The sequence below is a fragment of the Caretta caretta genome, chromosome 11 (assembly GCF_965140235.1).
Source record: "Caretta caretta isolate rCarCar2 chromosome 11, rCarCar1.hap1, whole genome shotgun sequence".
Lineage (NCBI taxonomy): Eukaryota > Metazoa > Chordata > Testudines > Cheloniidae > Caretta > Caretta caretta.
Window position 1 is genome coordinate 4836180 of NC_134216.1, and position 26758 is coordinate 4862937.

At 41.7% G+C, this 26758-nt stretch overlaps 1 protein-coding gene across 1 annotated transcript in view; it reads right to left on the bottom strand.

Annotated features, from left to right (window-relative positions):
* The window catches only part of XRCC5 (X-ray repair cross complementing 5), a 78094-nt gene that overhangs the window by 20900 nt on the left and 30436 nt on the right, over positions 1-26758 (bottom strand). Inside the window, exons 13-16 of the mRNA XM_048869315.2 lie at positions 25057-25190; positions 18978-19174; positions 11332-11425; positions 8989-9058 (exon numbers count right to left, since the gene is read on the bottom strand). Coding sequence (XP_048725272.1) covers positions 8989-9058; positions 11332-11425; positions 18978-19174; positions 25057-25190 — 495 coding nt within the window. The remainder of the gene's footprint in view (positions 1-8988; positions 9059-11331; positions 11426-18977; positions 19175-25056; positions 25191-26758) is intronic.

Here is a 26758-nt window from a genome sequence, read left to right on the forward strand (position 1 = left end):
TTATTTGAGCATAAGCTTTCGTGAGCTACAGCTCACTTCATCGGATGCATTCAGTGGGGGAAAAAAAAATGCATCCGATGAAGTGAACTGTAGCTCACGAAAGCTTATGCTCAAATAAATTTGTAAGTCTCTAAGGTGCCACAAGTACTCCTGTTCTTTTAACCTTTAGTGAAATACGCCAGATCGACTCCACTGGAGACTGCTGTCCTCTTTTTATCCACTGCATAGCAGCCCAAGCTTGCTCACGCTGCCCTGACATGGAGGGGTTACCCCACTGCTGAAAGTGCAGGTCAATTTCTATATATCTATTCAGTTCAGCCCTTGTCCTCCTTGCCAACAAGGGTACTGACTGGCATCACCTGAGATGGTTGTTTTGTGATCCTAATACAGTTCTTAGTGAATAAGATTCCATATCAAAATACTCACCATCAGATGATAAAACTTATCAGGCACTATCAACTAGAGCTAGCTGATCCACAAATGAAAGGCTCCCTTCCCCATAACCAATCTCCTGAATCATCCAGTGCTCCAATCATAATGATTTGTAAGAAATGACAGTGCTCAGAGTAAGAGCTCATCAGTTACAGGAACTACGAACAAATATTGAACTGTTACACCATGACGATCATCAATTTGTAACTCAAGCACGTGAAGAATTAGATTCTAACTGGAAAACTGTTCTGCTTTTCAGAGACTTCCATCATCAGGTGTAAGAGGTGGCATTTAATTTAGGAATGGTTCCACGAACTTGACCTTCAAGGAATTCTCAATTCCTGTTTGTGGGCATGGCTACACTTGCAGATATAGAGTGCTGTGAGTTAAACCAGCCCTCAGAGAGCGCGGTAGGGAAAGCGAGGCAGTGTGTCCACACTGTCAGATTCAAGCGCACTGGTGTGGCCACATTAGCAGCTCTTACAACAGCCACAGAGAGCAGTGCATTGTGGTAGCTATCCCAGCATGCAAGTGGCTGCAACGTGCTTTTCAAATGGGGGGTGGGTGGGGAGTGTGACAGGGAGTGTGTTGTGTGTATGTGGGGGAAGAGACAGTGTGTTTTGGGGGGCTGAGAGCATGTCAGCATGCTATCTTGTAAGTTCAGACAGCAGCAGACCCCCCTCTCGCCCGCCTCTCTGTCTCAAACACAGCATTCCACAGTAATGGTTTGCTTTATCCCACAGCAGATAAGCATGCCGGCTGTCAGAAACGGAGCTTTGAAAGGGGATATCCGCATTCCTGCAGCGATTCCAAAACAATGACAAGAGTGGCCACTTGACTTGCATCCGATGAAGTGAGCTGTAGCTCACGAAAGCTTATGCTCAAATAAATTGGTTAGTCTCTAAGGTGCCACAAGTACTCCTTTTCTTTTCACTTGACTTAAGCAGATTATGGGACGTTTCCGGAGGCCGATCAGAGTGCAGTAATGCAACACCTTGTTCACACTGACGCCGGGGCGTTTCAGCCAAGGCGCAGCAAGCTTTATGCTGCTCGTGGAGGTGGATTAACAGGAGCTGCAGAGTCCAGGCGCTCTAAGTGCCTTGCCAGTGTGGACAGGTCGTGAGTTAGGGCGCCCAGGGCTGCTTTAATGCGCTCTAACTTGCAAGTGTAGCCAAGCCCACAAGGCTCTCCAAGTAGTTTCTTGCACAATGCAACTACCATACCTCAGTAAAGCGTCACCTTAGCAGGTAAAATCAATCAAGCAGTAGCTACTTTGTTCCAAGACAATAAACATACATACAAGTTCAACTTCTAAAGTCCTCAAGCCAAGTAGTTAAGAAGTAAGAACTGCATTGCTTTAAAGACGCAGTAGTGAATAAACACGGATATATAATCTTGTATTGTGTTTGGGCCAAAACACAATACAACATACAATGCTTGATTAGATATTGAGGAGAAATAGACTACATACAATGACAGGTATAACTGGTAGCAGCTAAGCGACTGCATTGGGTGACCGTTAATCTGCAGATAAGAGGCAGATTTACAGAGAACTTCCAAGCAATTTAATACATAAATCTTCTAATGGCTTAAGTATTTTCATCAAATCAGTCATGGATTTTGGTATATCTGGCAGCAAAGTACAAACTATCTCTGATATATGAAAGATACCCGGGGTGATAAGCAAACAGGTGAACTAAAATCAAATACATACCAAAAAGAAATACTAGTGTCTTGTAATAAACCTTAAAAATCTTTGTTGCACTTCTTTATACAGAGATGCTTATCAAGAAAGTACCACCCCAGTTTGAACATTTGCTAAATTTCCAAATCAAATCTATCATCACAGCAATTCACTTACTAACATGAAACAATCTGATGTAAAACCACCTGGATATAATTTCTACTTATGAGAAGATTTGCAAAGCTATGGAAACACTATGAGTCTCCTAGGCCTAGCAGGATACTTGCTGGGATCTATACATGGGGATGTGATGCACTGACTGACTCTCTAATGTCATTTCTCTGCAATGTCTGGGAGTAAGAAAAATTGACAACATTGCAACAAGCAGAAAGACTCAAAGAGTGACAGTGGTATTACTAATTCTTTCTAGGCATTTCTACAGTGCTCTTCACCATAAATTCCACAGCTGTAATTGCAGCAATGCCTCTTTACTCGGAGAATACTGAAAGTTCTTCTAATCTGAACTGATTGCTGGACATCAGACACCACATTGCCAGAACCAGCATGTGTTTTGGCCACAATGGAGGCTGTCAGATAAGATTTTTGCTGCTGAACAACTGCAAGGAAAATTCACAGAATAAAACAAAGATCTTTGCACATTCTTTTATCAATCCAACTCAAGTCTGTCAGCAACCCTAGTCTCTGGGGACTTATAAGAAAATATGGCTGCCAGGATAAGATGTCCACTATTATCCAACAATTGGAGAATAGACAGCAGGCTTGTAAAAGTCTATCCAGGTAAAATGATGGTCAACCCTTTTGGCACTATAATGATGGCAGGGTGCATAATGTCCCTCCTGTGTTTCAGACTTTTCTTTGCAGCAACGGCAGGTGAAGCAACTCGTGATCTATCCCTGGAGTAAAGACTAGATTTCACTCAGAGAAACTAATCTATTTTATTTGCATGCACTGACAAAGTTGTCAGAAGCCCAGATTAGAGGAACTGCTCTTTGTGGATGACTGAGCACTTGTAACCTACTCTCAGCAAGACTGCATATTATGACATATTTGTGGCCATGAACAGTAAACAACAGAGTGAAGCTATTTGAAAAAAAACACAGGCTATGAAAAATGCCCGTTTCATCCGCAATAATTATCACACCAGTAAGCTGGCCTCCTCAAATACAGCAGACCATGTCAGCCACAAGTGGTACTGTACAGCGACAAACTACAAACGCTCCAGTTACAAAGTGAAGATGATTATGGTTTGACAACAAATTGGAGTGCCAGTCTCAGAGAGTGCTTCTGCCCCTGCCTGTTTGAAATTGGGACAACGCTTGTGCCTGTCTGAAATCAGGACATTCTCTAATCAACCCCAATAGATACAATATACTTTCAATGAGCTGGCTTCTGCTAACTAAAAGGGTTACACGTGTATACTGTGAAACTCAGCACATGGCCCTCTGTTTACTTAGCACGCACACTGCTTTCTTCCATGAATGCCATAAAGCTAGAGCCCACTCTTGTAAAGTGCTACCATAGTCACTGCACAGGACCAGCTTGTACCCTTCTTCATGTCTTTAAAACAAAAAATATTCTGTCAAGCCTTTCTGAAGGGTTTTTTCATGCTTGGGTTTTTGTTGTTGTTGTTTTAACCTGGGAAATACCAGAAACATCAGGTCCAGGCTTCAATGGTTTTGCTGGAGAACTTGCTGGGGATGGTGTAAGATGTGTATCATTAGTGTCCTCACCTTAATAATGGAGAAAGGAGGTGGTGGCGTGGTTGATCTTTAAAATACTACTTTTTTAACACCTATATAACTTTAATGTCTAAAAAATACCTTCTTTTCTCCAAAATATTAAAACAGTCAGATTAAAAATCCTTTCTCCTCTTATTAGCTCAATTTTTATTCTCTTAGCTCTTGCACAGTCATTTGACTAGGTCTTCAGTCAGCACAGGGGGGTTTTTTTTATTCCACGTTTTTTTTTTATTTTTCATTAGAAATTGAGATTCTGCCTGGCATGGAAGACTCTCAGGCATTTCTTCTACCTCATAAAGAAGCAAAATCGAACACAATCTCTTTTTTCTCTCATTTGTATGTCAGATTTTAAAATAATGAAATGGAGGTTGGTATCTGGCTACTTTTTTCAATAAACTATTTGAATGTCACATAATATATCTTTCTCTGCATAGGGGCTTTACATTTCACATTTCCTGCAAGAAAAAAATATTTCCCTCCTTAAATATGATATCAAAAGAATAATGGAGCTGTAGCTCACGAAAGCTTATGCTCAAATAAATTTGTTAGTCTCTAAGGTGCCACAAGTCCTCCTGTTCTTTTATCAAAAGAATAAAAATCCAAAACCATTCAGTAAGTTGAAGGCAGGGTCCACTATTATACACCACAAGAAAGCAATATATCAAGCCATTAAAAAGTATGTCTGTAATTTTTTTATATATCAAGCTACGATTAAGGCTTTAAAGAAGAAAAATGAATGTGCTGAAAATGTTTTTATTTACACAGTGTTTCCCATCTCTCTTCCTTAATGGGTATCTGAACTACATTCCTTACAACCATATCCTGTAATTATAGCCCATATCATACACAAAATGAAGGCAGATTGCTGGAAGCAACAAAAGCCATCCAGACACAGATGGCAACCATTTCAGGGACAGCTACTGAATAACGGACAAGTTTAAATATAACCTTAAATATAAAGTTTTCAGTATGTCCATTATGCAAATTTTAGTATTTGTGGCTTAAATCGCTTTCCTGCATGATTTAATTAATTGCTGCAACAGAGTATTTTATTTATGGTTTTTATTTGGATTCCACTTTAGCCTACAGTATAGTCCACTGCATCTTGATGAATCTGAGATTTGGAAGTACAATGTCAAATACAATTTCTGAATGAGGGGATTTCTGCTGTTTGCTTTAATTAAAAACCATTTAAAAAAACAGGCCATTTTTTTACAATTTAAGTGAGTTTTGACTATCAAACTTCTGAGCAATAAACTGTGATTTAAGCTTTAACAGATGGTATTCATAAATTAATATACATCTTAGCGTACACATCAATCTGTGTTTCAAAGGTGCAAAGAACTGAGTGAAATACCCATGAACTACATGCTGCTGATACCTTTTGTTTTGATTAGCAAACAAACACGACAGTTAGTGGCAGTCGGTTGTGGGAGGACATACTTCATCTACTCAAAACCTTAAAAGAATGAAAATACGAAGCAGAAAGTCTTGTGCAGCCCTTTCCATCTTCATTTTGCCTAAAACACTATTGTTAACACCCTCCGTAAGGCTTTCACTTCTATCTCCTACAGGCAACAATGCATACCCAACTTCATCCAACTTACACTTCAATGCAAAATCTTAACAGTGACCTCTTATGCTTTTATATCAGTACATCAAACTATGACATTCTGTGGATCTTGGTAGGTATTCTGCTTTACCGCTGCTAATCTTGACTGCTGCATTTATTTCACAAAAAACAGAGTAGCTTGAAATTAATATGGAGGTGTGGCCATCGGAGACTGCCCATTCAGAAAAGAGACCTGGCTGCTTGGATCAAGATGGAACAACGAATGCATCCCAAGAATGTAGCTTCCAGCAGCCAAACATCCATAAAAAAGCTGTCAACCATGAGCCTCCTTGTAGAACTCTATGGGCTGCACTTTGACCACCGCCAGTCTAGAGGCCACCTGCAAATCCAATAAAGTACCTCCTACTGGGGGAGCAACCAAGGTAGGAGCCCTGTCTTTCCCTGGGCAGGAGAAAAGCACAGTCAAAACCAACAAATGGATCATGGGGGGAAAGGGAAAGCAAGGTGTCATAGAAAGAATTCATGATCCAAAATAAGTGAAAATCTTTTCCCAATCCCCTCCCCCTAAAAATAGTAGATTCTCTCTTTTACCAGCATTTCAAAGCAGTTTCTTTCTCACTTACACTGTTCCTAACATAAAAAGAAAAGGAGTACTTGTGGCACCTTAGAGACTAACAAATTTATCTGAGCATAAGCTTTCGTGAGCCACAGCTCACTTCATCGGATGCATGCAATGGAAAATACAGTGGGGAGATTTATATACACAGAGAACATGAAACAATGGGTGTTACCATACAGACTGTAACAAGAGTGATCAGGTAAGGTGAGCTATTATCAGCAGGAGAGTGGGGGGGGGAAGAGGGGGGGCCTTTAGTAGTGATAATCAAGGTGGGTCATTTCCAGCAGTTGACAAGAACGTGTGAGGAACAGTAGGGGGGGAAATAAACGTGGGGAAATAGTTTTATTTTGTGTAATGACACATCCACTCCCAGTCTTTATTCAAAGTCTAAGTTAATTGTATCCAGTTTGCAAATTAATTCCAATTCAGCAATCTCTCATTGGAGTCTGTGTTTGAAGTTTTTTTGTTGAAGAATTGCCACTTTTAATCGTTTGTAATCGAGTGACCAAAGAGATTGAAGTGTTCTCCAACTGGTTTTTGAATGTTATATTTCTTGACGTCTGAATTGTGTCCACTTATTCTTTTACGTAGAGACTGTCCAGTTTGGCCAACGTACATGGCAGAAGGGCATTGCTGGCACATGATGGCATATATTATACTGGTAGATGTGCAGGTGAATGAGCCTCTGATAGTGTGACTGATGTGATTAGGCCCTATGATGGTGTCCCCTGAATAGATATGTGGACACAGTTGGCAACAGGCTTTGTTGCAAGGATAGGTTCCTGGGTTAGTGTTTTTGTTGTGTGGTTGCTGGTGAGTATTTGCTTCAGGTTGGGGGGCTGTCTGTAAGGAAGGACTGGCCTGTCTCCCAAGATCTGTGAAAGCGATGGGTCGTCCTTCAGGATAGGTTGTAGATCCTTGATAATGTGTTACAGAGGTTTTAGTTGGGGGCTGAATGTGATGGCTAGCGGCGTTCTGTTATTTTCTTTGTTAGCCCTGTCCTGTAGTAGGTGGCTTCTGGGTACTCTTCTGGCCCTGTCAATCTGTTTCTTCACTTCAGCGGTGGGTATTGTAGTTGTAAGAATGCTTGATAGAGATCTTGTAGGTGTTTGTCTGAGGGGTTGGAGCAAATGCGGTTGTATCGTAGAGCTTGGATGTAGAAAATGGATCGTGTGGTGTGGTCTGGATGAAAGCTGGAGGCAAGTAGGTAGGAATAGCGGTCAGTAGGTTTCTGGTATAGGGTGGTGTTTATGTGACCACTGCTTATTAGCACCGTAGTGTCCAGGAAGTGGATCTCTTGTGTGGACTGGTCCAGGCTGAGGTTGATGGTGGGATGGAAATTGTTGAAAGCATGGTGGAATTCCTCAAGGGCTTCTTTTCCATGGGTCCAGATGATGATGTCAACAATGTAGCGCAAGTAGAGTAGGGGCATTAGGGGACAAGAGCTGAGGAAGCGTTGTTCTAAATCAGCCATAAAAATGTTGGCATACTGTGAGGCCATGCGCGTACCCATAGCAGTGCCGCAGATTTGAAAGTATACATTGTCCCCAAATGTGAAATAGTTATGGGTGAGGACAAAGTCACAAAGCTCAGCCACCAGGTTTGCCGTGATATTATCGGGGATACTGTTCCTGACTGCTTGTAGTCCATCTTTGTGTGGAATGTTGGTGTAGAGGGCTTCTACATCCATAGTGGCCAGGACGGTGTTTTCAGGAAGATCACCAATGGATTGTAGTTTCCTCAGGAAGTCAGTGGTGTCTCGAAGATAGCTGGGAGTGCTGGTGGCGCAGGGCCTGAGGGGGAGTTTACATAGCCAGACAATCCTGCTGTCAGGGTGCCAATGCCTGAGATGATGGGGCGTCCAGGATTTCCAGGTTTATGGATCTTGGGTAGCAGATAGAATACCCCTGGTGGGGATTCTAGGGGTGTGTCTGTGCGGATTTGTTCTTGTGCTTTTGTTCCTAACATGCAATCACTATCAGTCACCAAAAGGGGGCTTTAATGCAAAAGAGCAGGTTCTCAAACAAGTGAAGACTATTTCTGAACACATTCTGCCCATACCTGAAAGCCAAGGTTTTCAGAGACAGAGGGTCCCTTTAACATTTTCTGGGAGGCACCACCTGAAACCGCTGCACCTGTCTGCGCCTTAGTACAGGATCACTCTTCTCATTGTATTCCAGGTTGGATCTCGTTTGCAGCTCTAAGTCTTTTACTCAATCCACTGTAACTATGCTCCATGAATATTTTCAGGATTCCTAGAGATTATGCTAAACTGATGGCCAACCCCAGAAGGGTGAGGGGAGGGAAATGGTGTAAACACAGAGGAAATTGTACTTGGATTTTCAAGATCAGGACATGCAAATATCACAGTTAATGGACTGGTCACTGCAGTTTGCACTTTCTCTCGCCTCTACATCAATGTCCCCCTTCTTTTCTTTTCTTTTCTTTTCTGAGTGCTGAATAATAGGCTGATTGAGTGCACATTTAATACATACAAGTGCTGCCTTCCTATCTCCCATCATTCATATACTAGCTATTCATACTCTCACTTTCACTTCTCCCCTAATTTCACCTATCCTCATTCACTCACTCATGAGAGTAACAGGGGATACCTATTTATTTATGCAGATTATTAGAAACTAAATTCTTATTTCTTCACAGAACAGGATAAATCAGCAGTAGCAGGACAGACTTCTCACATGTGGCCCTCCCAACATGCCTCAATCCTGATGCAGAAAAACCACTTCTCCATAAGTGAGCAGAATGTTCAGTTTATACAGTTCACGCAATCCCTGCCCTCAGCTGAGGCTGTCAACAAGAGAGCCAATTAGTGCCAGCTGTGGTGATGATTTTTCTGTTATGGATATTTGAAAACTGAAGATGCTGTTAAATAGAGTTAAGACCGATAAAAGCAACTTACCTTCCTTGAAGTTTGCATTCTTCTGCCTCACTAGAAAACAGAAGTTTTCTGCAGGGTTAATACTTCCAACCTACAAAAGATTGAGGAATGATTATACTACATGACAATGCACAGCTCCCCTTTCCTCCTGTATATCAACAGAAATATTTACAATTCAATTTATTTTAATATGGATGGAGAAGCTACATTTTTTGGTATTATGGGGTCAAATAAAAGACAATTCTTAGGATGCAATGTTAACCCTGATCAAAGGCTAGGTTTGATATGAACAGCTATACAAGATGAACTTACACTTCCTGTACTTCCCTCCTATGAACTGATCACATTCTCTAGGCACTGGAGGTCAGAAGTACAGTAATTCAGGCTGCTGGCTAGTTCAGCTTTCAGACTTTTTGTAGCAAAGACTGCTTATTCATCCTAACACAGTGGTTCAAAAACTAGGGCTGCAGCTTGTTCAGGGAAAGCCCCTGGCGGGGTGGGCTGGTTTGTTTACCTGCCGCATCCGCAGGTTTGGCTGATCGCGGCTCCTACTGGTCGCGGTTTGCCGCTCCAGGCCAATGGGGGCTGCAGAAAGGGTGGCCAGCACATCCCTCAGCCTGCGCTGCTTCCCACAGCCTCCACTGGCCTGGAGCAGCGAACCGCGGCCAGTGGGAGCTGCCATCGGCAGAACCTGCGAACGCGGCAGGTAAACAAACCAGCCCGGCCCGCCAGGGGCTTCCCCTGAACAAGTAGCAGCCCTAGCTTGAGAACCACTGTCCTAACACATGCTTAATTAGGAGTGAGAGTTCTTAGCAATGTCGGTACAGAGTAGTTGGTTTGGCCCTCCAATAAGACACTGGAAATGAAAAGCTAATACTCAATTCAGCTAACTGCTGCCCTTTCTGGTCCAGTCTGACATTTCAGAACTGACGCTTTGAGAAAGCATGCAAGTGCAGAGACCTCACAAAATCTAAGGGAACTAAAAGCACGTCAGGCATAAAGAAAGATTCACTGCACAAATGGGCAGAAGAGCTACAGAAATACACATCTACACTGCTTAGCATCCTTTTTCCAGAGTACCACATTAACTCTGAGTCAGAACAAAATATGAGGTCAGTCGTCTTCTCTTCGAAAGGTTCCACTGTTCCAAAGGTAGAGGAGAAATGCTCTTGGCTTTGTTCCCTACTTGATAAATCTAACCCACAACGTTATATTCTTCTTTAAGGCCAAATTTTGCCTTCTGTTAAGTACTGGCTTGTGGATCTGAGGGAAGTACCTGGCCCCTAGTATTCTAACAGCAAACTGAAAAGAATGCAAGGAAAAGGTATATAATTTTTTAGGTTGCAAGTAACTTTCACAGTAAAGGTCTGGGAATGGAAAAAGGCTATGTAGCCAATCCATTTGCAGTTTGCATCCTGTAATACTTTGCCTCTGAGGGGCCCCCTTTTGGCTTCAGGGAAAAGGTGTACTTAAATTCTGCTCCCTAAACAGTAAGTCAAAATTCTTCTAAATTTATTTTATATTTTAATGCTTTACAAGCAAACATTTCTTAACACAGATCTTCTAATAAATTGCTTCTTTGAAAGCCCATCTGTTAGTGGGTTGGGGTTTGTTTGTTTTTTTTTCCCAAAAGTATACCATGCTATGCTATTAGAAGATCTGATTTTTATGTTCGGTGTGAAATGAGCACAGCCCTCTTTCTTTTTGAATCATGTCATACATTTCAAGTGTTGAAAAGAACTGAGATATCCTTTTATCTTAATTTATATAAAATAACTATTTTTCTCTGACACCAAAATCAATCAAGCAAAGGAAGATGCATAGCTCCGACACATACTTGCATGCCAATGAAGCCTAACAGATAGGAAGCTAATTTACCTGTTTAACTTTGGTGGCAGAATTAACCAATTTTGTGATTTGTATCCCCAAGCAATACAAACAATAGGTTCTGAAATCATAGCAACATTTGGAAAAATGGAATATGAAGGATTTTATTCTGTTTTTTAAAGAAGATACAAGAGAAAACAAAGAGCACAAATTCTGCTCTTGTATCTAACAGTGAATCTCAGTTCTGAAATTCTATTTCCCTTACACCTATGGAATAGCTCTTGGGAGTTCCATGCATGTCGGGAAGGAAGAATTTTGCCTTAAAAGCAATCAGAACTAGCTGGCTACTACATTCAGGGCTAGTCAGTTCATTTTACATCCAGCAGAAAGTAATCTCAAAATTCTCAATCAAATGTATTTCAGATGAGAGATGCCCCTCCATTAATATATTTCAGTTAAGATATAGAAAGAGTCCCCAAAGGAGGCTCTAGAACTAGTCTTTCCTATGAAAGAGAGGATTTGTAAAGATGTGCTTACAGTGGTGACACTGCCTTCAGCAAGGTTTGCGATGCTAAAGCTGCCTTCTTCATTTTCAGCTTTTGCCCTCTTAGCACTGGGTCCATCTTCATTGCTGGAAGTGAAGATGACAAAAAAATAAATGCAGCAAATCAAAACAAATCAACCTCCCACCTGAGCAACAAGTCAGTGTATTTGTGCAATATATGATGAAAAGAGAAGACCAGGGTGACACTTTTGTTGTATGATTGTCTCCATGCTATGGACAAACCATATAATGACAGAAATGTAGGAAAGGACACTGAGAAGTCATCAAGTCCAGCCCCCTGCACTGAGGCATGACAAAGTAAACCTAGACCATCTCTGGCAGGAGTTTATCCAACCTATTCTTAAAAACCTCCAATCATGGAGATCCCACAACCTCCCTTGGAAGCCTATTCCAGAACTTAACTACCCTTATAGTTAGAAAGATTTTCCTAATATCTAACCTAAATCTCCATACCTTATTCTTCCTACAGCCCAGACAGGAGGAGAGGGCACCCGCCAGCAGAAACAATTAATCAAATTCAACCTTTGTGTAAGCAAGAACAACCATCACGGAAGTCATTGGATTACGTGCCCACCTATCCTAGGGTTGAATTTGGACAAAAGACTTTTTCCCACCACCAGGAATGTGGGATACTGCCAGACCCATTATGGGGAAGTCCACATCCTAAGGCAGCCCAGCTTAGTTTTATAGCATATTCATGATCATTAGCATTCACATCATATTCCTTTTAAAGATGAAATTGCCAGAGCAAGTAATGGAAACTTAACATTTAAGTAAGAAATCCATTTACCCTTCAAATATTATTTGCCAGTTCCTGTCATGGAATTGATAGCTATTAGATATCTGTGTACACAGAGAGCTGAGAGTCTAATAACCCATCTTCTGCATCAGTGTACTCCAGAGCTTTATCAACTTCCACTTACAGCTGTCAAAACTTACTAGACAAACCCCAATTAGGTATGGGAGTGAGCTCTCTCAGAACGGCCTTAAACTATATCTGAAAATACTTTCAAAAGACAAGTTTTAATTTTTTTAAATTAATTATGGTTTTAGGCCATCTTCGAACTTTGTCCTCACAGATAACATACTCCACGGTGAAGACTCAAACAGAAGAATGAATTCTGTCACCTAATATAATATGGCAAACTTTAACAGCACATCTTAGTGATGGGAGAAGAAAATCAAATTAATAATAATGGGAAATATCAAAGATGTGTATAATTCTGTTCTTTGCTCTTCAGTATAAATGTAGAGGCTATTGAAACAGGACAATCAATCTGAGGTAAGAATGACTGAGAGCTACTGAATGATTACAAATATTGCGAATTAGACATCCATTACTGTTAACAGTTGTTCAAAGAAACCCAAAATAGAACCAAATAAAAGTGTTATTCTGAAAAGACCTGAAACTACAGCAAAGAAAATCAGAAGCTAGAAAAGGTAAGGACGAGAAAAAGACACTAGGCCAGGCAATGTTTTGCATTCTTAGTAACTGGAAACTGGCTTTAAAAATCCCATGAATATGAAAGGTAATGCTCTAATTTTATAAAGAAATTTTCCAACCCTCCTGTTTACCACCCTCCATAGTGAGCTCCTACCTACATTATAGACCACACCTATCTCTACTTTTCTCCCTCAATTTTATCACTGGTCTTCTCTGTCCCTTCGCTTAATTTTGTCACTGTTGGGATGAAATCCTCCTCCTTTGCAACTCCTGTCATCTGACATAGCCTTGCTTCTCACTCACTGTAAAAGTTTGGCATATTATATCAAGCAACACTGGGGAAAATTGCTTAATCACGCTATGCCTCCATATACTCATCTGTAAAATGGAGAAAGTAATACTCACCTAACACGGCATAGGTTATGGACTGGTAAATTAATTAATGTATTAAAGAGTATTGGGATCCTTGAATGAAAGGCACTATAGCAGTGCAATGTTCACTTAAAATCTCCTCTGAAAACATGCTTCCACCCTTGTGAGTGCTTCGTTTTTTATTTGTCCCTCTGCCACTATTTTTAATGCTGTTAAGTGTTTTGTGATATTACAGGTATGATAAGTGCTATGAAAAAAATAAAGTTGTACTTAAACTTAGGGCCAGATCCTCAGCTAGTGTAAATCAGGGTAGTTCCGCCAAAGCCAATGGACACATACCAGTTTACATTAGCTGAAGATGTGGCTCTTAAAGTTTATCTGTTACTCGTAATATATTGATTAGCTAGCTGCATTTTAGAAATGTAAAAAGTATTTAAGAAAAATTAATGAAGTGCCCATTTAAAATTAATTTAAAGGCTGGATTATTATACCCACTTCTAAGTTACATCTGTAGAAGTGGGTTTTTTACCCACAAAAGCTTATGCCCAAATAAATCTGTTAGTCTTCAAGGTGCCACCGGACTCCTCGTTGTTTTTGTGGATAGAGACTAACACGGCTACTCCTCTGATACTTGACTACTAAATTTATATAACAGCTTTTCCCAAACTGTGAGGTTAGGGGTGACTCCTACCTCTTCACTGCAACCCCATGGAAGAAAAAGGAAAATTTCTGTTTTACTGAACTTCTTACCTTTTAGGGCTCAACAAAAGTGAAACTGCTTAATGAATACTGAATATTAAAATCTACATCAACATAGCTTCCCTCTAGTCCGTAGCACCTTATACTGTGATCCCATCTGATCTCAAAAACTAAGCAGAGGTGAACCAGGTGAACACTTGGATGGGAGACATCAAATAAAAAACCTAGAAGCTGCCGGGTTAGTCTGGATCTGCAAAAGCGGCAAAGAGTCCTGTGGCACCTTATAGACTAAACAGACGTATTGGAGGACTCTTTGCCATGAATAGTAATGGTGATTAAGAACAACAACAACATTTCACATCTGAAGATGTCAAAGAGTCATACAAAGTTGCACAAGTGTCATTATCCCTATTTTACAGGTGGAGACACTAAAAAGCAAAGAGGTGAAATGACTCGGCCGAGATCACACAGAGTCAGTGGTACAAACAGGAACGGAGCCCTGTCTCCTGACTGCAAGTCCAGTATCCAGTCCACTGGACTATGCTGCCAATATTGGGACTTTTCCCTCCAAGGAATGTCCTAACTGTACTGATGACATTCACATGACACATAATGCCTTATTTTAAAAGACCGTGATAAACAATAACATATCTCAAATCAACACGCAAAGTACTGTACAAACACCACTTACATTTAGATCAAAGAAAAAAGTACTGTTTCTTTCAAATCAAAACCAAATGTTTAATAGCACTGTGCATCTTCTCCTTAATACCAGTTTAGGTTTCTGAATTTTAGTGAGTTTGAAATAGAAATCTCTCTCACAGTTTCATTAATTAATTAAAGGCTAAAAGGGTCAATGGTGATCATTTAGTCTGACCTCCTGTGTAACACAATCTTCCCTAAATTAATTCCTGCTTCAACTCTAATATATTTTTTAGAAAAAATCCAACCTGATTTAAATATTTCCAGTGATGGGGAATCCACCACAACTCTTGATGTGTTGTACCAACGATTAATTAATGAGCAGGGGATCCACCACTGATGGCTCAGCTCTAGAGAGGAACTGGACATATCTAGCAATAGACCAGTAGCAGAATGTCTTTTGTTTTTGATATATTTTTAAAACTTTATTTTTGTCCTTAAATCTGCTGGCCATAGATTTTTCTTTGCTACCAACATTCCCTTTTTTCTATTTGTTATTCACTGATTTTTTTCTTGGCTGCTTTTACTTCCCCTCTACACGAGGCCAGTTTTTTCACCTGTGGGATTATGGCTTTTTGGGCATCTAGTAAAATGTTCTTAAACAGTTTCCAATTATTGTTCACATTTTTCCATTTAAATTTGTTCTCCCAGTTGATCTGGCTCATAAAATTTTCAGCTTTGTGAAACTGACCTGTTAAAAGTACCAAGTATTTATATTACTGGTTGGAACACAGAAAGGAAGAACCAGAATTCTAATCCTGAATTAATAAACCTTGCCATACTGCTAACACAAAGGTAAGCAGGCAACAAACAAAGCAGTGAATGAAATAGAAAGCAAGGTATTTAACAATCTGGGTTTGGACAAGAAGTGGTGAGCATTACCGACAGTGGAACTGAATATTCAATAGGAGTAAATAAAATAAAGGGCACAAAGTACTAAATGAGAATTGTTTAAAATTACTTCTCAATATTTATTACTAAACAAAAATGTTACAGATACTAACTCAAAGTGACAAAAGGAAGGACATTTAGAACTAAGCAAGGGGTGGGCAAACTTTTTGGCCTGAGGGCCACATCTGGGTATGGAAATTGTATGGCGGGTCACGAATGCTCACAAAATTGGGGGTTGGGGTACGGGAGGTGAGGGCTCCGGCTGGAGGTGCGGGCTCTTGGTGGGGCCAGAAATGAGGAGTTCAGGGTGTGGGAGGCGGCTGTGGGGTGAGGCAGGGGGTGGGGTGCACGGGGGGTGAGGGCTCCATCTTGGGGTGCAGGCTCTGGGGATGAGGGGTTGGGGGTGAAGGAGGGTGCTTTGGGCTAGGACTGAGGGGTTTGGAGGGTGGAGGGGTGCAAGCTCTGGGAAGCGCTTACCTCAAGCAGCTCCCAGAAGCAGTGGCATGTCCCTCCTCCAGCTCCTACATGGTGGTGCGGCCAGGTGGCTCTGCACGCTGCCCTGTCCGCAGGCACCGCTCCTGCAGCTCCCATTGGCTGCAGTTCCCGGGCAATGGGAGCTGTGGGGGTGGTGCTTGGGGCAGGGGCAGTAAACAGAGCCTCTTGGCTGCCCCTACACGTAGTAGCTGGAGGAGGGACATGCCACTGCTTCCGGGAGCCGCATGGAGCAAGGCAAGCCCTGGACCCTGCTCCCCAGAAGGAGCTTGAGGGCCGGATTAAAACATCTGGAGGGCCGGATGTGGCCCCCGTGCTGTAGTTTGCTCACCCCTGAACTAAGGTCATCACACTGTGTAATTCATCCCATTGATGAAGCCCTGGAATGGGTTACCGAGGGAGGTGGTGGAATCTCCATCCTTAGAGGTTTTTAAGGCAAAGCCCTGACTGGGATGATTTAGTTTGTGTTGTTCCTGCTTTGAGCAGGGGATTGGACTAGATGATCTCCTGAGGTCTCTTCCAACCCTAATATTCTATGATTCTATGCCTAGACATTGAAATACAAACAATGGTACAAAACAGGACAGATTCAGTTAAGACCTCCTACAGTACCAAAAACACTAAGAGGTTAGGAACACAGTGATAGCTCAAATTACAAATCACAGAAATGTAAGGTGGGAAGGGACCTCAAGAGGTCATCAAATCTAGCCCCCTTCACTGAGTCAGGACCAAGTAAACCCAGATCATGCCTGACAGGTGTCTGTCCAACCTGTTCTTAAAAACGTCCAATGACGGGATTCCACAACCTACCCTGGAAGCCCATTCCAAAACTTAACTACTCTTATAATAGAAACTTTTTCCTAATATCTAACCTAAATCTTCCTTGCTTCAGATTAAGTCCATAACCTTTTGTCCTTCCTTCAGGGGACATGGAGAACAATTGATCATCGTCCTCTTTCTAACAGCTCTGAACATCTTTGAAGACTATTATCAGGTCACTACTCGGTCTTCCTCTCTCAAGACTAAATACACCCACTTTTTTAATCTTTCCTCATAGGTCAGATTTTCTAATGCTTTTATAATCTTTGTTGCTCTCCTGTGGACTCTCTCCAGTTTATCCACATCTTTTCTAAAATGTGGTGCCCAGAACTGCACACAGTACTTGGCCTTAGTGAGGCCTCAGCTGGAGCAGAACAGGCCAATTACCTCCTGTGTCTTACATATGGCACTCCTGTTAATATACCCCAAAATATCAGCCTCTCTCACAACTCTGAATATGCTGACTCATATTCAATGGGCTATCTACTATTATCCCCAGACCCTTTTCAGCAGTACTACGACCTAAGCATTCATTGCAGATGTGCATTTGATTTTTCCTTCCTAACTGAAGTACTCTGCACTTGTCTTTATTGAATTTCATCTTGTTGATTTCAGACCAAATCTCCTCTTTTCAGATGATATAGGTCAGAACCTTAAATTATGTCAATAAAGTTATTTGGTTCCAATACCGGTGGTAGAATAATAATAATACTTAGCACTTTGACAGAAACTTCACAGTGCTTTACAATAATCGGCACCTGCCCATCAAATCTCCTTGAGGGGAGAAAATAGGTCAGCTGTGGGAACCAGCTCTTAAGGCTTCCAACACCAGAAGCAGCTCTCCCAGGGCAGTGGTGGTAGGCAGAAGGTAGATCCTCCTATTGCAACTGGAAAGGAAAGAGGTTGTTCCAACTATTGGCATTGTCCCAGAAAGTTTACACTTTGAAGACCATGAACTAGGGACAAGGAGAGCAGGATATATATGAAAGAAGCTGGAGACTCACACACATCATAAGATCAGCCTCACTGGGAACCCCAAAATTTAATGCCACCTCTGTATACTGTAGTTTAAAGGTAAATATATCTGTAACAGAGCACTGATCCTCGGGTGATCTGTTCATCTGTTACAGACTCTGGCCATTGGAAATTGGGAGTCATAGTTGTAACTCATATGACTAGGAACAAGCATGTGATCTAAAGGCATCTAGACATAAGAATCCCATAGACAGAGGCAGGAAAAAGCAGAGGACCAGGGTCAAAGAAGAACCTGGGTTAGATACCAGGGACAGGAGAAGTCTTAGTGTGATCTTCCCATAACAGCCAGGCAGAAGGAGCTCTACTGCACAATACAGGGAAATGGCTGCAGAGAACCCTTCACCAGGGGATGAAAGACTATCTGAGCTAACCAGAGAGTTGACAGACAGCAAAGTCCAGAGGGGACTGTGAGACCTTGCCCCCAGGGGTGAGAGAAAGGACTAACTACATTAACTGTACAAATACAAGTGAGGCAAACACATCATAGTTAATAATAGCAGCAACAATTTCTATTCTAAAAACTGTTGATCAGAATAAGTCTTTGGAGGAGCCTACAATGACTTGGCCTTTCAAGAAATTACTGCGTATTACATAGCAGACTATATTATGAAAATCAAGCTGCTTTTCCTTTGACTTGGCATTCTAATAGAAGCTATTGAACAAAGTAAACAGCATACCAAGATGGAAAACTAGTTTAAATATGAAATATTTCTGAAATATTTATAATGCATATGATCTTAAACTGAAAGAGACCTTTTGTTGTCCTTATTCAAAGCATTTTATTACTACTCATTCGACAACGAAACACATACATACATTAACAATGTACATTGTACACGTTCTCCAGATTTTTTTAGACTCCTTCCCATTTCTCACACATGAAACTGTATGTGTTGTCTCCACAGACCACAGGGTTCACAATCCCTTGCACCCTGGGAACTAGATACTGGGACCAAAAAAACAAAAACAAATATCCTGCACAGACAGAGTACCTGGTGGTAGTGTGCTCTATCTACAGACAGTTTGGCATCACAAGATATTCTACCCACAAGTGATTGGTCTCATGTACAAAGTATTTCAAGCCTGCTATATTCAACAAAAACAGTCTGAAATGCTTCAAGAACAATTTAGTTTAAAAAATCCATAAAAACCCCTTCAACTTACTTGTCTTTGAAGACATCTTGAGCAGTCTTCTGTTCTTTCTTCTTGCCGGCATCTTTCAGGGGGAAAAGTGCCTTTATTTTTTCAAGAGGAGCCTGGCACTTTTCTCTCACCTCTTGAGGTACCTCCAACATTTCCAAAAGGTGCTGTTCAATGGGTGGCAGCGGCTTGTCAGGATGAAAAGCTTTATGCTGCAGGCACTGTCAGGATAATGAATGGGCTGGTGAGGAGAAGGGTTCTCAGGTTGTATTTTACAATTCATCCACATTGGCAAAACATCTTTTAATTTTATACAATAAATATTACTACATAGGTGAGAAATATCCTGGCTCAAGATTGGCTGAAAACAGTCATATGATGAGACAAACTTCCAGAGGATCTCAGGTCAATAACAATATAAACCAAACAGCTCAGACAAGCAAAGGAGTGCATCCTCAAAGGCAGCAATAAATTCTGTGAAAATTATTACTTAACTCCCAGGAACTAAACAGTTGCTCTCTCCTTCCAGCTGCCCAACTTCAATTTACCTTTAAAATGTTAGTTTCAAAGGAAATGACTGTTTAAATTCATGGTCATGTGAGAGAGATTTTCAGATATTTCTGATGGAGACATTCTGAATACAGGTAACAATATATATATACATTGACTTCCTGCTTCAGTAAACATCAAGCTTTATTGTCCCTCAAAGAAAACATTTCCTCTTGGGTCAATCATATCTGGATATTCACAACAGAAGTCATTATGTATCTATGCAAATGGAGAGAGAGAGAAATTTAAAAGCATGGGGAAAAGAAAATAGATACTTTTTCAGATTAGATTTGAAAAGAGCGAGAGAACGGACGAGGCTGACAGAGGCACATGAAGGCTCGAACAGATGGCAGGAGCTATGGAAGAGAAGGTTCTTTCACAACAGTGTCAAGACAGTAGACAAAGAGGAGGCCAGTGCTAGATAAACTGGAGGACAGAGAGAGACCAGGTCAATGAGGTGGGCTGAAGAATTTCCATGGAGAGTTTTAAAAACAAAGCAGGCACTTTTGAATTGATATGAAATGAGTGGGAAGCCAGTGCAGATGTATGTTTGTATATCTGAGGAACATTTGCTACTGAAATGCACTGTACAATATATATTAGGTGTAAATGTATGGGTAAGTATTCAAAATGCCAAGCAAACAGAGTTATGCTCCCTTGTTGGCTGTCAGGCATGACCCCAATTTAAGAAAGAAAAACAAAAAAAACCCCCTCCACATTCATGCTGAAGAGGTGCCAATAACACCAATCCCTATCATATGTTACACATCAATACTGATGCTCTTTCATGCTGCCATTCAGAGTTCAATCCGCATTAGCATACACTTTCAAAAGGAGACAGTCGCACAAAACAACAGATTGAAAAACACTTGTAATGATTTAAGGCATAATTATTTTGGAAAAGAATAAAGATGTTGCTAGAAGCTGTAGCCATGGCTCGTTTAATACAAAAACAATATTAAAACAGCGTTAGGGGACTGAATTAAACTCACGAAAGCAAGACACTGTGAATCTGATTTGAATATGTATTGTACGCTACTGTATCCTAAGGTCCTCTGTGAGTTAGCTGCAGTAACAGGGTGGACTGAGAAGCAAGAGCTGCCTACATTTATTTACACCCAGCTGCTTTTGTGGGTGTGACAAGGCTTTTGATAGGTTTCAGAGTAGCAGCCACTTTATGCATGCATCCGATGAAGTGAGTTATAGCTCACGAAAGCTTATGCTCAAATAAACTGGTTAGTCTCTAAGGTGCCACAAGTACCCTTTTTCTTTTTGCGAAGGCTTTTGATGTTATTTTAACCCTTAGAATAAGAGGATAAGAGACTGTTCCACAAGGAAGAGGGCTTCTGGCTGCCGTGTGAGGGAGCAGGTCAGCGAGGTGATAGACACCTTGGAAACACCTAAGCTAAATAGTTAGAACTCTCTCTGTATTTATCCTGAAGTTTCTATCTCAGTCTGTCCCTCCCACTCTGCTTCCCCTTTCCTTTGAGCCTAACATTCCTCTTCCACTTCCCTTGGCAACCAGGCAGCTTCATGCTGCTACCCTGCTTCCAGGCTCACTCTCCCATTTGTGTAAGCTGTCAGCATTGTACTGTCTGCTCTGTTTAAACCCCAGATGTGCCTTGCATTCCTAGCGTGAAGGAAGGATCAGGATTTGGTAGCAGAAGGAGGCAATTCACAGTGAAAGGGCTCCCTAGGGAACTCAGATTCCATAGTGATGCATACAGAATGAAGGTCTCCTAGATAGGTAAGATGGACAGGGCCAGTTTGGACTGACTGCAGGGAAGAGTCCTGACTTGCTTTCCCTACCAGCAGGCAGACAGCCTCAACAAAACGCTTCTGAACCAGTTGGTCCTCAAAGTGTTAGGACACTGGCTAACCTCCAGGTGTCTAGAAGTTCAAGTGAGATCTGTTTTTGTAACTGGTTTAATACAACCTTTTGAAAGATCTATTCCAGTCTCATTTCCAATGAGAGTGCCCCACATTTGCTGTTTCAACCTCTCTTGGCTACCTTCTGCCACCTGTCCTCTGCATCAAGTCAAAAGCCATGTCCACATGGACCTTTTTGGAGAAATCTCCCACCATGGCTGCACAGCCTAAAAACCTCAGTGCAGGAGCACCTACAGGCTCAGTGCTTACATCGGGGTGAATTAAATGTAAGATATAAACAGGGGCAATGTCCTATGTGGGATATTAGGCCTGGATTGTACAGCAGAAACCCTTAAATTATGCAGCACCTTCTCATCCAAGCTCTTCCCCTCATTAATTTCCTGCTCACCCAGTCCCAGTACAGCACAATCTGCCTGGTGTAACTTATTACTTCTTTATTTTGATATTAAATGTATCTTATTGTACGCTGCCCCCAAATTTACAATGTGCTGCTGATTTCTGTACTGAAAAGAAATAACTGCATCACAGAAGATGTTGAAGGAAGCTAGAGGCTTTGATAGCTAGATAGGAGAGTCAATTTCCCACCCAGGAAGATACAGGAGTTGGTTTTGGTTTTTTGGCATCAAGGAGGCAGTTGAAGCTTTTGTATTGGGGAGGGAGGATTGAATTCCTCATCCTCCACTCCAGCAAACTCTGACAGCCATTTACCATCCCTTTGCACCCTCTCATATCATAGAATCATAGAATATCAGGGTTGGAAGGGACCTCAGGAGGTCATCTAGTCCAACCCCCTGCTCAAAGCAGGACCAACACCAATATCAGCCACTGCTTCCAGAGATGAAAAGGTAATTTATCTAAATGCTTCTGCTTCAACGTCAACATTCACCGCTACTCATTTTAAATACCCTCACGAGGTAACACCTCAGTGAGATGAATGGGGCTGTTCCTGCTTCTCTCAGAGGCATTTTCTCAGGCTGTGTGTGGATTCATGTAGACATCACTGTACTGGTTATATTCACAGCATATTGTAAAGGTTTTCTTGGCAACCCATACGATCAACAGGTACAACTCTTTTTTTAAAAAAAAATATAAGTTTAGTTTTTGGAGTGCAGCTAGGCAGCAAATTCAAAAATAAGAGCAATTTTGCTGCACTTTACATGGCTGCGTAGTCAGATGACACTCAGGATTCTACCTAGAAACTGTGCTAAAATAGACCTATACTCACGAAATGGCAGGAACTAGGAGATAAGTAGAAAGGAACGAGTAGATTATGGCTTACTATTTAGACTGTAAGCTTTCTGAGGCAGGTACTGTATTTTATTTTGTTAGTACATCACCTAGCACTCTGGGTGTGTTTACACAGCAACAAGACACCCGCAGCTGGTCTGTGCTAGATGACTCAGTTCACGGGCTCGGGGCTGCAGGGCTGTTTCATTGATATGTAGACTTCCGGGCTCGGGCTGGAATCCAGGCTCTAGGACTCTGTGGGATGGGAGGGTCCCAGAGCCCAGGCTCCAGCCTGAGCCCAGAAGTCTACACAGCAATGAAACAGCCCCAAAGCCTGAGCCCTGCGAGCCTGAGTCAGCTAGCATTGGCCAACCCTGGGTTTTTCTTTTCTGTGTAGACGTACCCAATGAGGTCCCAATCCTGACTGGGACCTCTGGCCACTAGCATAAATAATAAAATGAATGCCCCACCAATAGCAGCCTCTCCTAGGGAGTCCTATTTTCCCTCTATCTTCCTCTAAAACCAAAATGTTTACAGTTACACAGTGACCCTCCAGCAGCACTCTCAAATCAGTCATTGGGATAATGCCATTATTCTGATTTAGTTGGTGCTGGTCCTGCTTTGAGCAGGGGATTGGACTAGATGATCTCCTGAGGTCTCATCCAACCCTAATATTCTATGATTCTATATTCTGGAAGTCAATGACACACGAAGCAAAGATATCTCCAAAACATGACTGTCCACTGAAGCAAGAGTTTAAAATGTTATCTGTAAAAAGCAGAGGAAATTCCATCAAAACATTGTTCCATTTATTAATAAAACCATGGTTGTTTTTTTTCTACCTCTCAACTTTGCAAACTCCCACTGGGGCTTGCCTCATGCTGGGGTCTTTCCATCTCAAATATCATCACGAAGTATCAAAGCTTCTGCTAGCCAAATCTTGCAATCGGTTGCATTCTGTACAATCAATCTGTAGGCAGAACTTGAATAGAATGCTGGGTTCTGCATGGGTCATTGAGGGTAGGATTTCAAGACAGTCAAGTTACACTTGTGACACTGAAGACAAAATTTGGCCCACAGAACCTTCTATTTCTGGTGACAATGCAGTAAAAAGAACAAACGCAGGATGACTCGCAGAACCCAGGCTGAATTTGCAGACACGTAGGAAAAACATTTTTTAACTTGTAAAATGCGCAAATTTCATCTGGAATCATTGAGACACAGTAACGATGGACCCCACAATGCCATTTTAGTCACTTTTCAGAGCAGAAACCCACATTCAACAAGATTCTATCCATGGCCCTGTGTATACCATGATTATGCAGCTGCATAAATTGTATCATAATTGCCCATCTTTTTGAATTTGTCACATCTTTTTTTAAAATGAACCCTTACATTCTGGGGCATAATTAAGTCTCTTGCCTTCATGGTTGCAAAGAAAACCTTCAGATGTGAAACAAATGTAAATCAAAACGCAGACAGTTTGAAACAATAGCTCTGAATCAAGTGTGAACTGCTCCATTTATCTCTAAAATGTGTTAACTCTGAAGCCCAATGAGGATACTTTAAGTATCAACACTGTTAACTGTTTCACAGCTGATCATTTTAGCAGAAACATCAAGCTAACACACTCATCTATAACTGCTGGATGCAGCAGCAGATGGTGCAGGTGGATGTTTTAAAAGTTTGCTGGGGTAGACAATGAAGAATTAAGGCCCTCCCAAGATTTAAAGTCAATCTCTGCCCCTGCCTAAAAGAAGGGGGAGTGGGGCATCCCCTCTTTAACTGCCTCCTCCTTGCCAAAACACAAAACAAACTTGCCTTCCTGAGGGACAAAGGCCCCAACTATTACCCAGTTTGTTAGAACTTCCAGTTTCCCAGCAATAATTTCTATCATGCAGTTATGCATTGTCAGTATAAAAATCTGATACTAAACAAATTTTATGTTGGCCATACACTTTCAGTTTGTTGCCAAGTAAAATAAATAAATAACAAGGGATACTGCACTGATTATGTTGCACTGGACCAGGCAAGTAGAAGGGCAGTGAAGGACAGCGTTTGTGTGGGCAATTCTGCATAAATTGGTCTACAGTGGCAAACAGAACATGGGTTCTATCCCTAGAAAGAAGATATAGCTGTTTCTCAAGCACATACCTTACTTGTAAACGGCCCAACATATCCTGACTGGCCTCGGTTTCCTTAGATAAGGCTTTGTTTAGACTGCCTGTTCAAACCCTTATGATGCAGGGAGCTAGAAATATTCAGTCTGAAATTGATGCCAGTGGCAAAGCACAAGCTAGTAGCCACTCAGTTTCTAGGGATTAATTAATTTAAATTACACCTGTCACAATCCAAGTCTTTTCATACAACTCTGAGAAAGAGAAGGAGGGGTGTGTAGAAACAGGAAAAGTTTTAACCTGCAGGTTTATCATCTCACCTGATACAACCTCTGAAACTGAGGGTTTGGGATTTTGCTGGGTTTAAATAGGTCTTCGGTTGTCTCCCCATCATCATCTTCATAAGCCAAACTCATAGAATCAATCAGAGAATCAACTGCAGATAACTGATCCTCTAAACCAACAAATATAAATATGCACAAAAAAGATTAAATACACTTGCAGAAGGATCTGCTTGTAATAATTCACCCACAAAGATTCACTTCAGAATATGAGATTTTAACAAAGGCATCAAATGCCCAAGAATTCACTATGCTTTATATTCCCTGGGGATACAGACAGGCTGATAATGAACATGCATAATCAACACAATAATGAAAACCCTGCATTGTTTAAGGACTACAATATGAAGTTATAGAGCCTTTCAGTTTTGTGAAGATCTCAGGTTACTGCTGCCTTTCTGCTTCCATTTTTCTTCTTTTCCAAGATGTTTTTATTTGCAACAGAAGGTTTATAGGCCACTTGAAAAATGAAGAGAACAGTTGGTTTGGAGAACTAAATGGAGTAATGCAACTTTTAAAAGTTACGAATGTAAATTAACTCAGTTCACAATAGTCAATTATTGCCTTGGTAAGATGGGTTGTTGAATTTCTGCTTTCAAACTGCCTGTTACAGGCAGAAAATGGAAAGCGAATCAGGAATCGCATAGTATCCTTCATGTCCTGACTGTCAGATTCTTGTTCCTTTTCAGAGTGGGCCTTACAACAAATTAGAACATCCAGAGCACAGTCTGGATTACACATTACCCCAGTAATCCATCCTACTCCAGACTCTTGGGACAGTGAAGCAAACACTGTGGGGTTTCACCTTGGCCTCCTGTCTGAATTCCAGCACCTGTGTGTGCCTGCTTCTTCAGCACTAATGCCTGCACACAAATTTAAACACCGGCTTTGCACTTGTAGATTACATCATAGGATGCATATGAAGGTGGCTGTTAGATAGCCTATCTCAGGGGTGGCCAACCTGAGCCTGAGAAGGAGCCAGAATTTACCAATGAACATTGCCGAAGAGCCACATTAATATGCCAGCAGCCTCCCAACCGCTACCCCCTTCAGCCCCCAGCACCTCCCGCCCACTGGCAGCCCTGCCAATCAGCGCCTCCCCCTACCTCCCCATGCCTCCCACCTGCCACGATCAGCTGTTTTACAGTGTGCAGGAGGCTCTGGTAGGGTAAGGGGAGGAATGAGGGCATGGCAGGCTTGGGGGAAAGGGCAGGGGCCTTGGGGGAAGGGGTGGAGTGGTGGCAGGACCTGGGGCAGAGCAGGGGGTTGAGCAGTGAGCACCCCACAGCACATTGGAAAGTTAGCATCTGTAACTCCAGCCTCGGAGTCAGTATCTATGCAAGGAGCCGCATATTAACCTCTGAAGAGCTGCATGCGGCTCCGAAGCCACAGGTTGGCCACCCCGGCCTATCTGAAGGAGCTGCTGGTTCTCAGTCCAGTTCCTAAAGTACAGAGGTCTACAGTGTGAACTCCATCACAAAGAAACCCTTTGCTGACAGTCTCAAAAGAGAGGCCAAAGACTGACTGGGTCACAGAGGATTAACCAGTTCTCCCTAAAATCATAAAGGTTCAGATGACAGCCTGTGATCATTTAACCTGAGCCAGACTTTAGCCTGCAGTATAGTGTTGAAAGGCTGTGTACAATCATTAGAGCCACTCAGTCTCCAACTAACCAGACAAA